The 13,603-nt window shown below is 40.4% G+C and overlaps 2 protein-coding genes across 2 annotated transcripts; one reads left to right on the plus strand and one right to left on the minus strand.

Annotated features, from left to right (window-relative positions):
* Positions 1–3,102: 3,102 nt before the first annotated feature.
* Positions 3,103–6,654, plus strand: gpr27 (G protein-coupled receptor 27). Its single transcript, XM_069714453.1, has one exon. The coding sequence runs from the start codon at positions 4,510–4,512 to the stop codon at positions 5,623–5,625; it is 1,116 nt and encodes a 371-aa protein (XP_069570554.1). The 5' UTR covers positions 3,103–4,509; the 3' UTR covers positions 5,626–6,654.
* A 4,088-nt stretch (positions 6,655–10,742) lies between these two features.
* On the minus strand, positions 10,743–13,344 carry prok2 (prokineticin 2). Its single transcript, XM_069715639.1, has 3 exons — positions 13,263–13,344; positions 11,748–11,873; positions 10,743–10,978 (listed from the first exon to the last, which is right to left on the minus strand). The coding sequence occupies exons 1-3, from the start codon at positions 13,332–13,334 to the stop codon at positions 10,853–10,855; spliced, it is 324 nt and encodes a 107-aa protein (XP_069571740.1). The 5' UTR covers positions 13,335–13,344; the 3' UTR covers positions 10,743–10,852.
* Positions 13,345–13,603: the final 259 nt, after the last annotated feature.

The following is a 13,603-nucleotide window of genomic DNA, read 5'->3' on the forward strand; positions in this document are numbered from 1 at the left end:
GAATACATTTCACAATGAACTTATGTTAGGATAAAATCAATGTAATGTAAATCAGGCTATGAACAATAAACGAACAAACTAAAACCATCAGAACACAGTATGTAATAAAACTGGAAAGTTTGTTGTGCGTAAGTATGAGATGTATTTTTAAGTAATTGGCATTCAATGTGAAATTTCATACATTTTTACAGGAAGCCATTGTTTATGGACACAACATCTGATCAGGTCCTGAAGCAGCAGCGTTAGATTGATAACTTTTAGGACATTTTGGGCAGAAATCTGCAGACACAAATATAGGTTTACACGGAAAATAAAAAATAAAAGCAGGTAGAGTAGATTAGAGCTGAGCCGAGCCGATACTCCCAATGAAAAAGGGGCTTTACTTAAGTAAAGGATCTGAATAGTTCTTCCAGCACTGCCTGTAATGACAGCATGTTATCAGAGAAAGATTAGTTTCAGATATGTTTCCTTATAAATCCCTAAACTGTCTGCTCGTCTCTCTCTGTAGCTCCAAGACTATGGTACACATTTTCTGGGATGGCATTTCAAACCTTTGAGCTACCTGTATGTATAACATGACTTCTTATTCATTTTTATTTTTTTTTAACTGGGCATATTCAATCCTACGCAAATATGCAAATCCTTCGTGCCATTTTAAAGACTGCAAACTACTTTAATGGAACTGCGTCTTAAAGATTGAGCTACTATTTAAAAAGCAAAACATACAAACGCCACGTGGTCCACACACTGTAGATGGCAGGTGCTTCAAAATGTAAGCTACATCTCTTTTTTTTTCCGTGTTTCTGTCTCCCTCCAGAAACCAGACGACGGTGCTTTCACTCGTGTGAGGCTACAGATTGAGAACAACTGGGGAAACATGGACTACACCTGCCTCTACAGTTTTAGGGTTCCCGGTAAACTCCGCCCCTTTGAGTAGAAAGGTCTGCTCAAAGGGGGCTGATGGATCATTTTTAGTTACATTTTCTTTAAGGTAAGTTTTGCCAAGGTAAGTATTGTAAAGACCCATATTTATCAAGCCAAGTAGACTTTATCTACATCATCATAGGCACTGTTACATTTTCACTTGATGGGTCCTCATCTGTGCAGGTAAATCAACTAAATTGATTGGGTTGTTTTTTTTTTTTAATGTTTTGCCTGCCCCCCCCATTTATGTAAAAAGATACGGACAGCTTGTGTAGTTTTTATTCACTATTCCCTTCAATCCAACCGGTTCCTCACCACTGTTGCTCATGTGGGAATTGTTGAAATTTTGGGTTCCTCTTTATAATATTGTAAAGTTCTGTCAAAGGCCCTGAGATTTGGTGCTGTGGAAATATAATTGAATTGAATTACAGATTCCAAATACAAAGCAATTTTTTTGAGGTTGATTCACTTTCTCCCCCCACAATTTCATGGGTTTTCTTGTTTCCTCCCACTCTGGAGAAACAGGCCAGTTAGGCTGTTTAGTTTTAGTTGACACGTTGAATTTAAATAATTGTTTTGATTAATTCCAAGGATATGTTTTATTTCTCTCCAACATATCTTAGTTGTTGTATTATAACTGTTGTGAGGATCCCTGTTTCCCCCATTGTGTTTTTCCCTTCGTTTCCCCCGATCTCATCTCCTCATGTTTTCTGTCATTCTGTCGGGTTCAAATTCCTTGTGGGATTCAACATACTTTAATAAATTTGATTCTGGTTGAGTTTAATCCCCCAAATAGATTTAAAATGATTTTTGCATTTGTTTTTCCCCTTTTAAGTATGTATTTTTTTAATTTTTTTAGAGTTAATTCATTTTCCGTGGCACACACTTTTAAGAGAGATGGTCGACTTAAAGATTTTTATGGCGTTTAAGGGGACTGCTTCCTTTCTCTTGAGCAAGGCTGTTTTACAGCTTTGGGAGCCAAGACTTTATTAAACGTGTGGGGCTGTATCTTAAGCTGGAGGAAGAGGAGAGGGAAAACTGGCTGCTCAACTTCTGTCTCTTTTTAGTAGACATTTTTTTCAACCAAAAAAAAAAAAAAAAAAAAAATGCTGTATTTTTTTGTCTTCTTATCTTTTGCTCTATTAACTGTACTGGCAAAGAACCACCTCCCAAAAGTGTTTATTTTTCCACTACTATACTGCTGTTGGACAGATGTCATCAGTATTTTCATTGTGTGTATTAAACAGGGAACAGAAACACATTAATTTCAGGGTGAAATAATTAAAGCTGGAAATATTTTGGCAGGTGATGCATACACAGTTATTTCCAATAAGCGCAGAACACCTCAGAACACCAGTGTACGCTTTGAGACAACACTGCCCTTTCAAAATGTAAGTACTACACAAGTACAAGTCCTATCATGTAAGGGTACTATATCTTAGGGTCAGGGTACTTTGTGTACTAAGGGAACTACACCATTTAGAACAAAGCCATAGTGATGCCTATTTGCGCAGACTCAATAATAGGTAGGTTTTTTTTCCCCTCAGAGTGGGACATCTTTATATTACACTATCTTCAGTCTTCAGCCTCTTGTTGCCTGTTTTTTGGAGACTTTGGTAAAAGTATATTCAAGCTCCAACAAGTCAGTTATTCCATACCCTGAAATGCACAGACTCAAATTGGGTCAAGAAAAAGGTGTCTATTGCAATTTCATATAGTGTGTTTGAATCCTGTTTTGCTTTGCAAAGGTTTTATAGGCTACTATTTGTCCCGTGGGCACTTAAGCTAAAGTAACCTCAGCAGTATACTGTCACCGTCACAGTATACTGCTTTAACCTAAGTTTAAGTTTAGCTGCACCAAAACCATGCTACACTTGGCCACCTCTAATTTATAACATAAAAAGTTCTGTAAGAAATTAATTTCACAGTTACAAAATTAACATATTATTGCCATAACCATCAACACTTAATACAATCCCCCAAAATCACCACCTCTATACTTAGATGGAGCTCAGGGATAAACAAGAGTGTGTTCTGCTTAGTTGTAGTCTAATTTTTTTGGTCCCATTATTAATTTTAATTCTGCTAACAAGCCAAGCATATGTCTGTAAGACAGCTTTGAGGGCTTTTATGCCTGAGTTTGTTTGTTTTTTTATTGGGTTTTTTTATGCTCATTGAGCTGGTTGCAGGGGGTGCTGCTGAATCACTGCTGTAGCCTTGTCACATGACAATAACTGGAGTTCAAAGCACACAAGTCCTGCTGAGAGCCAGATTCCATTTAATCTTTAATATGTTAACATGCCACGGGGTTTTCTTTATCCTGCAGAGTCAGCAGGTGGTGCTGTTCAAGACAACACATAACCTTTTCATTTGATTCAAGGTTTTTGTTTTTCTTCCCCCAGGATGAAAACATTTTCTGATTTCAAATCACTTGACAAATCCTCTATCATTTTTCTTCAATGCATAAAATATGACCTACATTATGCATGTGCCTGTCATTCTAAATTGTGTGTGGGAAAACCACATCATGAATCTGTACATAAAGGTTGACCTCATATGATCTTATTTAGTCACTGTTTCAAGTGTATATGTTTATTTCAATCCTATATTTCAGAGACCAAAGTCCAACATAGTTTCTTTGGCCCAGGAAGTGAAATAATGTTTGGTGAAAAACCTACACACAAGTCACAATGTACGTATATATATCTATGAACGTAGTGGGTTTTTTTTGTTTATTGTTTTTCTTTATTTCTGTCTTTTAATGCATATTGTATGAATACTCGCAATATAATAGGTGATATTATAACCTTATGTCTGACATTACCAAACAATAAAGAGTGCTTCTGGAACTCTTATCCTACAATAAGCATGAGCGTCTCACCAGTGCGTGAAGACAGACGTGCCCAAGATCGCAATAGACAGGGACCAGCAGATGAGACTCCTGGCTGATCCCAGGCCTGCTCACTACATTCAAGCGGACGTGCGTCGCATAGGGCGAGACGATGCTGTGTGAGATGCACCCACACTGACGCTCCCACCTCTCTGACAGCCTCCGACCTCCGCTCAGCTTTTACAAACATTTTTACGTTCGTGTAACTAATATTTTGTTTTTGTTTTTGTTTTTTTTTGTTCGGTGAGGCGGCGGATGCGTAATTTTTGCGCCATGCTGCCGCACGACACCGTCTGCCTTTTTTTATTCCTCGAGACGAACGGGAGAGACCTGCTCCGCAATCGGTGGAAATTGAGATGTGTTTTCTGAGCCGCTTGTCGTCTGCTGAACGGATGCCATCCGAAATGGTGTATAAACCGAAAGCAGGCTGCCTCTATTTGCCGAGGAACAGAGGAGCGGACAGCAGGGCTTTTTCCACCGGACACTTGTGAGATGAGGGATAAGAAGAAAAAAAGAAATATGAAATGATTTTTGCTTTGTTTTTGGTGGGAATTACAGCACGTCGGGATGGAATTTATGAGTTTTTTCTGTTAAAGGGGCGGATCGTGTTGATTTGGTTTTCTATTCAGCCTTGGCAGGATACTACCGCTCGTCGGTGAATTGATGTGGGAATACACACTAGTTCGGCTGCATAGATGGCAAACACAAGTGAGTTTGGAGAGAGCAGCCCGTCCTTACAGAACTATGCGTCCACGGCCTCTGCGGTCAAGCTGGCCTCCCTGGGTTTGATCATGGGCATCAGCCTGCTGGGCAACGCGTCGCTGTCGCTGCTGCTGCTGAAAGACAGCTCGCTGCACAAGGCTCCCTACTATTTCCTGCTGGACCTGTGTCTGGCAGACGTGGTGCGCTCTGCCGTCTGTTTACCCTTCGTGATGGCATCGATCAGCGGCGGCTCCGCCTGGCCGTACAGCGCTCTCAGCTGCAAGATCGTCGCCTTTATGTCGGTGCTCTTCTGCTTCCACGTCGCCTTTCTGCTCTTCTGCGTCAGCGTCACCCGGTACATGGCGATCGCCCACCACAGGTTTTACTCCAAGCGGATGAATCTGTGTACGTGCGTGGCGGTGATCTGCATGGTGTGGACACTCTCCGTGGCCATGGCTTTTCCTCCGGTTTTCGACGTGGGCACCTACAAGTTCATCCGTGAGGAGGAGCAGTGCATCTTCGAGCACCGCTACGTGAAGGCGAACGACACTCTGGGCTTCATGCTGATGCTGGCCGTCATCGTGGGGACGACCCATGTGGTTTACATAAAGATGCTGTGCTTCGTCTACGACCACCGCAAGATGAAGCCGGCTCAGCTCGTCCCGGCCATCAGCCAGAACTGGACCTTCCACGGTCCCGGAGCCACCGGGCAGGCCGCCGCCAACTGGATCGCCGGCTTCGGCCGCGGACCGACCCCGCCGACGCTGGTGGGCATCAGGCAAGCTTCGCACCCCGGCAACAGGAGGCTGCTGGTGCTGGACGAATTTAAGATGGAGAAACGCATCGGGAAGATGTACTACATGATCACACTGACCTTCCTCATTCTTTGGGCTCCTTATATAAGCGCCTGCTACCTGAGAATATTTGTGCGAGGGGCTCCGGTCCCGCAGCTCTATCTGAGCGCTGCGGTGTGGATGAGCTTCGCCCAGGCGGGAGCGAACCCCATCATCAGCTTCCTGTTCAACAAGGAGCTCCGGATGAAACTCAGAGCCTGTTTCTCCTGCTGCCTGGGAACACAGACACCCATGGAGCCATACTGTGTCATCTGAACCGTACTGGCTCTCAAATACTGCCAAAGACAAATGACATCTTATTTCAGAATGTACACAGAATGCTCCTCAAAATGTGTTTTTATGAGCAGACAGGGAGGATTCAGAAGGGAAGAGGGGCAACCTCAGTTCAGTTTACCCACATGTTTTATTTGTGGCAAAGGATTTACCCACTATTATAATCTGACAAAAAAAAAAGATGTAACTTCATGCTATATTTTTGCTAACCAGACTGATGAGGCACATCAAGAAAGCAGAATGTGATGTTTGAATAAAGATGAAGTGTATTTGAGCCTCACCAACTGGACTAGCTAACCTTTTTATTTATGGTTCTGCATGTACTTCAGGTGACACTCATTCCAAATATAGGATAATAAATATGCGATAAACATGTGTCCCATTCTTTGTCTTCTTTGAAGACATTTTCCATGTCTATGGTCAGATGACTATATCACCTTTTTTGCTCCTCTACCATATTTTACATGAATGTCACTTTGGCTATGTGTTTGTATATTTTGAAATAATATTCCAGCGCACCCTTTTTGAGGTTGTTTACCCACTACAAGACTTAATGAACTAGAGAACCTAGAGATTTTATCAGCTGACTGATAATGTCTTAATGATAATCTCTGGTATGTGTGACATATCTAATTATTTGAATACCACAGTTGAGATACAGATCTCAGTATATTTTTAACAAGGTTACTGTCACATTTGTAAATACTGTAAAGCCCCCTCCACCCCTCCTTCTGCTTTTTTAACCAGATCTGTTGTATATTTCATAACCTCTTAGAATTCTTTGTGTTGAACAAGGTGTCACTTTGAAAGTATTTTGCAAATTCTTCTTCACGAGTTGTGTTGAGAAGTGGGTTGATTCATGTTCCCTGGAGGATATGCATTACAGACAGCATTCTTTTTCTATGGATATGGACACTGGGAGTCTGCAAATGTGAACAATTTGGTGCTTTGGGAAAGATGTTTGCATTGTTTGTATTTCTTAGCAAATAAATAAAAATGGATGATAAGTTGTTTGGACTGTTATCATCTGTTTTCGACAAGATGTCATCACTGTTCTGCACTTGATTAGATCTAAGCTTCCTCCCTTAAAATAAAAATCAACCTCAGATACTGAACTCTTTGTTCAGTGTTTTAATCTTTGCTTTTATTGGTATTTATACTTGTGTGCTCTGATTGGTGTTTTATGTTCCCTATAGTGCTTAACAGCTCCCCTGAGAATGGGAGTGAGCTTGGTGCATTCAGCTGGAGATTTTAAAAGCAAAGAATGATTTAAAGATTTTCCAGTTGAGGAGAAGTGAGAGTTGCACCCATATTCTAACAAACTGGCTGCTGAATGCATGAGTGCTTTTTTTTTTTCTTTTCTTCTTCTTCTCAGGATAATATACCTTTGAGGATACTGAATTCAAGTCCTGTATACTTTTTCTGGGATTAGGGAGTCTTATAATGGTACTTCAGCAATTTAGTATAGCACTTCCAACATTGTATTGCACTGGGGGCTTGAAAAAGATGGTCATAATTAAAGCAGGCTGTTCCCTGAAATGGTCCAAATTCCAACTGAAAAGCATTTGTCACTCAACCCTCCATGCTTCCTAAATGCCCACTTCTTTCAAACCTCACACCTCCAGTTTGAAAAGCACTTTGCTCAAACTCAAGCCAAGATAACATTGTGCAAAATCAGTGGAATGTCCCTTTAACAACCGGCGGGGGTTTACATTCTACAGTCAAAAAAATGTGCGTGTGCTCAGTATATTTTAGGCTGATTCCAATATTTCTAGACTCAATTTATTCCAATTGTATTATTTTTAGCTAGATCAAAGAAATCATTTAAATTAAATTTCTGGCATTGTGACTTTGAAAAACCCTTTAGTCCTCATAATGGGAGAAAATATAACTGAAGTGTTAAATGAATAAATAAAACATAAACTTTTGGTTTGTTGAGGGGACTTGGACCCATAACCTCAGTATTTATCATATCCTGGGCTTTATTGCAACACTAGTACTTGCAAATGTGTGTGGAGAGTTGTGAAACTCTGTATCAGTCCATACAGTAAGTGCACACACAGTTGTGTGAACGCGTACAGAAACTATAAACATTTATCGAAATCTGTGAGTAAAACAAAAATCAAGATATACAGTATATCCTCTGGAAAAAAAAAACTCAATGTAAATGTCTTTTTGTTATGAGTGAAAGATTTATTGAGCTTCAAGAGCTGGAAAAACAGATAATACTTTGTTTCCCCCTCAGGTATGCCTCTCCTTGTACTTTCTTTTCTTCTTCTGAACTCAGGCTCAGACCAACCTGAGAAACACCAACAGCTAACAATTAACTCACAATTAAAGAGCGTTTACATTCCATTTTTTTTTTAAGTGCATGATACTCGTGCACAAACCTTATTCACATTTACAGATGTGTGCGCATAGATACTGCTCTTGCACACAACCTCAAATCTGAGTACGATCATACAGAATAAGATAGAATAATTGCCCCCCACAGCCCTGTTCCTTGTTAGGGTGTTGTTGAACATCGGGTAAAGTGGAGAATGTGGAAAGACACATTTGCTCTTTGATTCTGACAGTTTGACACCAAGCCTGACATTATGAAACATCCTCTGCTAACACTAATTATAGCTGGTGGGAATAAACAATGTCTGTGTCATGTCACATTGTCAGTGTTTGGCTAGCACCAAACAACAAAATGGTTACCAGAAATACAAGATAAACAAGTCATGGCTGTTTAGTTTAAAGATCGGGGGTTTGATTTTTCTTTTAAAAGTGTGATATTCATAGTTCTCAACAGAGCACTCATCAAACAGTTAAATACAAATGTTTCAATATCTGTTTGTGTGGCACCGGCTTTTTAATTCAACCCCAAATTCCCCGCCTCGCCCCTAAAGCCAGTAGCAGGCTATTGATTCACTAATTGCTGTTGCATTAATTGACGATGATTGTGCAAAGCCGCGGCTTTTACAGACTGAGCAATTCTCTCAGTGCAAAACTTTCAGCGAGGTGCTTCGGTGAGGTGTCTCTGAGCTCCATCGCTCTGATCTGCCCATACAACACCGGCTTCCTCACCGTACCGTCTGCTTTAAGTGCATCTATAACCATTAGCATCACAACATGCCTGCTTGTTCCTGACAGCTGGCTGCGCTCTGCTGTCGGCGTGCACAGCTCTCAGTGTCATTTCTGCGGCTCCTCAGCTGCAGGAAGATCCTCACCTGCACGTGCTCTCGTGCAATGCAAACGCAGTTGGGTATTTTTTTTTTTTTGGTACAGCGTGTTGTCTCCGGGGCACGCAAGGCTCTGTTGTGATGCTGGGGAAAAGTGATTCTTTTCTCTGGGATTTTCCTGCCATTGCCCCTTTTCAGTCTTTCTAACCACTAAGCAGTAACGGTGAACTCGGTCATCCTTACGTCCTAAAAACGTAGTTTGATCAACAGAAAATGTAGCATTTTTATTTTTAAAGTGGTATCATCTGATGAGGTTCGGCTGGATGGCGTACCCAAAGAGTCTGCTCTGTTTTTAAATGTACTTTGTGGGACTCATATAGGGGACAGTTTAAAAAAAAAAAGAAAAAAGGATGAAAGTTCATGAGGCAAAACGAGAAATATATATATATATATTTTTAATTGTTCTTCCTTGCTGTAACCTGGTGCCTACATTGCCCACAATGCAGCCCTAACTGCTAGGAGTTTGGTCAAAGATCGGGGTGTGTTATGTTACTTGCAGCTAATGTAGCCCGGAGCCACTGAAGTCTGGTAAAGTCATTCTTTTGAAGGTTTGTTTAATTTTCAAACTCTGCCCTAGCCAGTGCTGACTCAATCTATTAGACTTTGTGCAGCTCCCACTAAAGCCACAAATGGCTTTATCTGACACTTTTATACACAGAGTGCAGTAAAGCAGGACCAGTAAACTGATGTTGACGTCTAAAATTGGTGGAGTTCCCCTTTAAGACTTCCAGTAATTCCCACAGACCAATGTGTAATCTTCCAACTGCTTGTTTTGTCTGAGGTAGATAAAATATCCAAATGATCTCAACAACAAAACATTTTCTTCTCAAGGTCCACATGCTCACTTATTCTGGAGCTTTTGACAGGATCACTCAGTTTTTATCAGCAGACAGAGTTTGCTCACTGCACTGGAATAAATGTTCAGTTTACTATCACACACCGTATGTCAATGAACAGCAGCAGGTCACATTTAAGATGCCGGAACTCATGTTTGACATTTATGCTTTAAAGTCATAATTTATCCATATTGAAAATCATTTTCTATCAACTTAACTGTTGCAGCTCTTATTGGGTGACCAAATCTTACCATCATATTTTTAATGGCTCAAATGTTTCGACATTTTAATACTGTCTGCTCCCAATGACATTGTATTACTTTATGTGGTCTCCCTTTGAGACTTCCATCGTCCGGAGCGTCGCCTCATTCACTCCATTGAGAGTTTCAGGCCGTTTGTAGGATCTCATGTCTCCAGGCTGATATCCATTACTAAAGTCTAAGATTGATGTGGGTCATTGCTTTGCACACTGGACAAATCTAATTATAGCCTTGAGACTTAACAAATGCCAAGAATTACAGTATGTCAGTGATGAATTTCATAGCTGTCTAACTGTTTCCTCGCACAAAGACCCGCTACTGAGGTGAATGTGAGTAAAGGCACGTCTCCCCTCATCTTTTAACCACAATCAATATGTTCTCACCATTTTTATTTTTTGTACTGTGTTTTTAGAAAATAAATTAAGCATGATAAAAAAAATTTAAAAAAAAAATGCTGTCACATCTGTGTTGTGGTAATGACCGGGTAATGAAACTGGAACCTGACGTGCACATCTCACTCAGCATCTCATTTCATCCCAGTGCAATAACGTGTTTTTATTCCATGCCTCCCTAGAGGGCAGCTAATAAAATCAGACAGGCAAATATAAAATATAGACACAAACAAAGTAAAGTGGCAAAGCTGTGCATGTCCTTCCCCAGCTGCTATTATGTTCAGTTTTTTTTATTAGCTTTAAAATCCAAGGAGACAAAAACAGCCTTTAAATCTATACTGTAGTTAAATTTAACTCAAACTAACATGATGAGGCATGATGAAATATATCTCTTTATTCCAAATGAATAACAAATAAAGTGGAAACAGACTTTTACAGGCAGATGAAATAGTTACAATGCAGGTAGCAAATAGTGTCACTGCAAGTGTTGGTCCTCAGAGGTAGTAGTCTGGATACTTGTGTAGTGAGAGACATTTGGATTTGCCCTCCTCTATGGTGATACACGACAGGTTGGGCAGACAGGGGCAGGTGTGGTGGAGTCTTTTCCCGAAGAAAGGAACCTGGAAGAAGAGAGATAAAGAGACACCTCTGGTATGAGATGTGCTCCCTGATGCAGTAGTGAAATGAAAAAGACACACGGTAGTATAGTCCTTGTTACTGTAATAGCTTCTCAGACTTGTTTTTTTCTGGCCTACTGAATGCATTTTAAAGGGGATGGTCTAATACTGGCTGCTTCAAATAAACAGTGTCAGTACCAAAAAAAAAAAAAATGCTTTATTGCAACCCACTTTAACGTCACCCATTGGATTGTAAAATATCATTTCCAAGCCCAGAGTTTGTTATTTTAGTCATCACCATCTTGTTTTTTGGAGCTAGAAGTGTGTATATTTGGACAAACTGGCAACCTGACTGCACCCCAGGCATGTCAATCAAACCAGACAGGCCCTGAACATACATCTCTTTTAGGCCTTATTTCTAATTATTGATGGAAGTAATTTTCAGAAGAACTGCCACAACACTGATCAGAAGGAAAGAATTAAGGGAATGACATGATTCAAATATTGAGATGGGAAGGGGAGACTAGTAAACTAGAGTTGTTTTGGAACCAGCCTCTAGTGTCCCTCAGTTGTATTACACTTTAAGGCACTTTCACATTGGCGTGACTTTTCAGAGCCGGAGACTATATGCATTTTTACATGTAGTCTATGTTGATACCCTGTTACCCTTACCATCACCACCATCACGTCAAAGTATGGAGACAAATCCATAGCACCTGACATCTTCCAGATGACACCAGAGAGATCAGGCTGCTGCTGTGGAAGCTCTCACCTTATGGCTCAAAGGATGACAGTCATCTCCTTCCTGTCCCATGGGCGCACACATCCGCAGGTTGCGTATCCATAAGCTCACTGCACAGCACATCCCTCCTCCACACTGAGAGTCCTTCTCACAGGCCTGCACACACATAAACATCAATGGATGAACTGGCAGACATTTAAATGTAATAACAATTTCCAGCTACTACATTTTTCCCTCTAATTATTAACTTGATGACTTATTTGATCCTTTATATTAACTATGGTGTACTTTAGTTTATGAGTTGTAAGGTAAGCAGCCGGTGCTCTGTCCAGTCAAAGGAAAGATGGAATCGTTAATCACGTATGGAATCATATAACGCACATAGAACAGATGTAATTAAATACTATGATGGGATAATTTGTACATTAACAGCTTTTAGATCTAGGAGAAATGTGTCTTCAACAGAGGTGTGATACACACTGCAGGCTGGAACAGTGTTTTGTGCTAATGATATTGTGGGATTACACCAGCAGTCGTACCTCTTCAGGATTGGGGGTGGTTTATTTTTCTGAGTGTCAGGATGAGAAGCTGAGTGACAGCTCTCACTTTAGATAAGATGAAGAGGCACACAATGAAGAGGAACAGAAGTGATTTCATGTGACAGACACGGATGAAAATCGCTTTCTATTTTACGGCTGCATGCTCCTCTCGCAATTCACATCAGCAACACGGTGCGAGAGGGCTGTGCTGACACAAATGGCTGTTTTATTAGCTGGTTATGGATGTAATTTATGCTTATAGTGTCATGTGAAATATGATTTGGATTGTGAAAGCATAAAAAAAAAAAAAAAAACTTGCAACCTCACTGGTTGTTATAAATTGATATGTGTTAGGAGATAAAGCGATAATCGAACAGCCCTCGTGCTTTTAGAATCCCAGAAATGCCCACTGTATGTGTGGCTTCTCTGGATATATTTTATTTCTTATTTAGTGATTTTGTCTGTCTTTTTTTATTATTATTATTTTGGCAGGTAAAAGATGAGAAACTATATTTTTACTTTATGCTATATATGGACAAATTTGAGCAGAACATATTTTTACACTTTACTGAAATTTTAAAGTACCAATAAAATACCAAAGCTTTATGCCATCATTTGGGGGAAAATTGGCTAAGTGGCCAACAACGGAAAGAAGAATATTACTGTAAGGTTTTACAGTATTCTGAGAAATTATAAGTCTGTTTCCTGCAGTGTCACATTTTATACTTAATATATTTGTCCTTTATTGTAATAATAAGTCATATTTTGTTTTCTTTCTAGGGTTTTTTAATGTGTTAAAGAGTCTAAAGTTTGAAGTGTCAAAAGAATTTACTATTATGAATATTTGCCATCGATACCAAGGCAAATTAGGCAGTGCACTGCATGAAGCAAAAAAAAGAAGAAGAAAAAAAAAAAAGAAGAGGCACACACTTTCTGTGCATTTTCCTATCATGCAAAGAGCCGATTATCCCCAATGAGGTATCTACCTGTTTTTTTTTGCACTTACCCCTGTGATGACGGCTGAAGATCCTCGGGACACCATCAACAGGGAGAAGAGCAGCAGGACGAAGGACCTCATGATGAAGAGCTGCCTTTGTGTTCCCCTGCCCTCTGTGGTGAAAAATAAGGGTGCTGAGGCTGGCGGACCTTGCGGCATGTGCATCCGTGACAGACCGCAGAGAGTGGTGGCCTCCGAACTCATGCGTTGAGGGCTGGCAGAGGTTTATAAACCCAGCCCGCCATTCAGAAACTCACTGTGACTCACTCACACCAGCATTGCCTTGCAGAAGCTGAAAAAAAAAAGACCAAGGTAAACTTTGTCATAGCAATGTCCCTGCCTTTGATCTT

The sequence above is a fragment of the Brachyistius frenatus genome, unplaced genomic scaffold, assembly GCF_029030835.1.
Source record: "Brachyistius frenatus isolate BFR_SWC_R1_liver_20210118 unplaced genomic scaffold, ASM2903083v1 Contig_4, whole genome shotgun sequence".
Classification (NCBI taxonomy): Eukaryota; Metazoa; Chordata; class Actinopteri; family Embiotocidae; genus Brachyistius; species Brachyistius frenatus.

Excerpts from the sequence above, each read along its gene's own strand:
- prok2 (XM_069715639.1), bottom strand. The coding sequence starts at position 13,334 with ATGAGGTCCTTCGTCCTGCTGCTCTTCTCCCTGTTGATGGTGTCCCGA. Across the intron at positions 11,874-13,262 it reads CTTCAGCCGTCATCACAGGG|GCCTGTGAGAAGGACTCTCA; the intron begins GTAAGTGCAAAA and ends ATGTGTGTGCAG. Across the intron at positions 10,979-11,747 it reads GTCATCCTTTGAGCCATAAG|GTTCCTTTCTTCGGGAAAAG; the intron begins GTGAGAGCTTCC and ends CTCTTCTTCCAG.
- gpr27 (XM_069714453.1), top strand. The coding sequence starts at position 4,510 with ATGGCAAACACAAGTGAGTTTGGAGAGAGCAGCCCGTCCTTACAGAAC.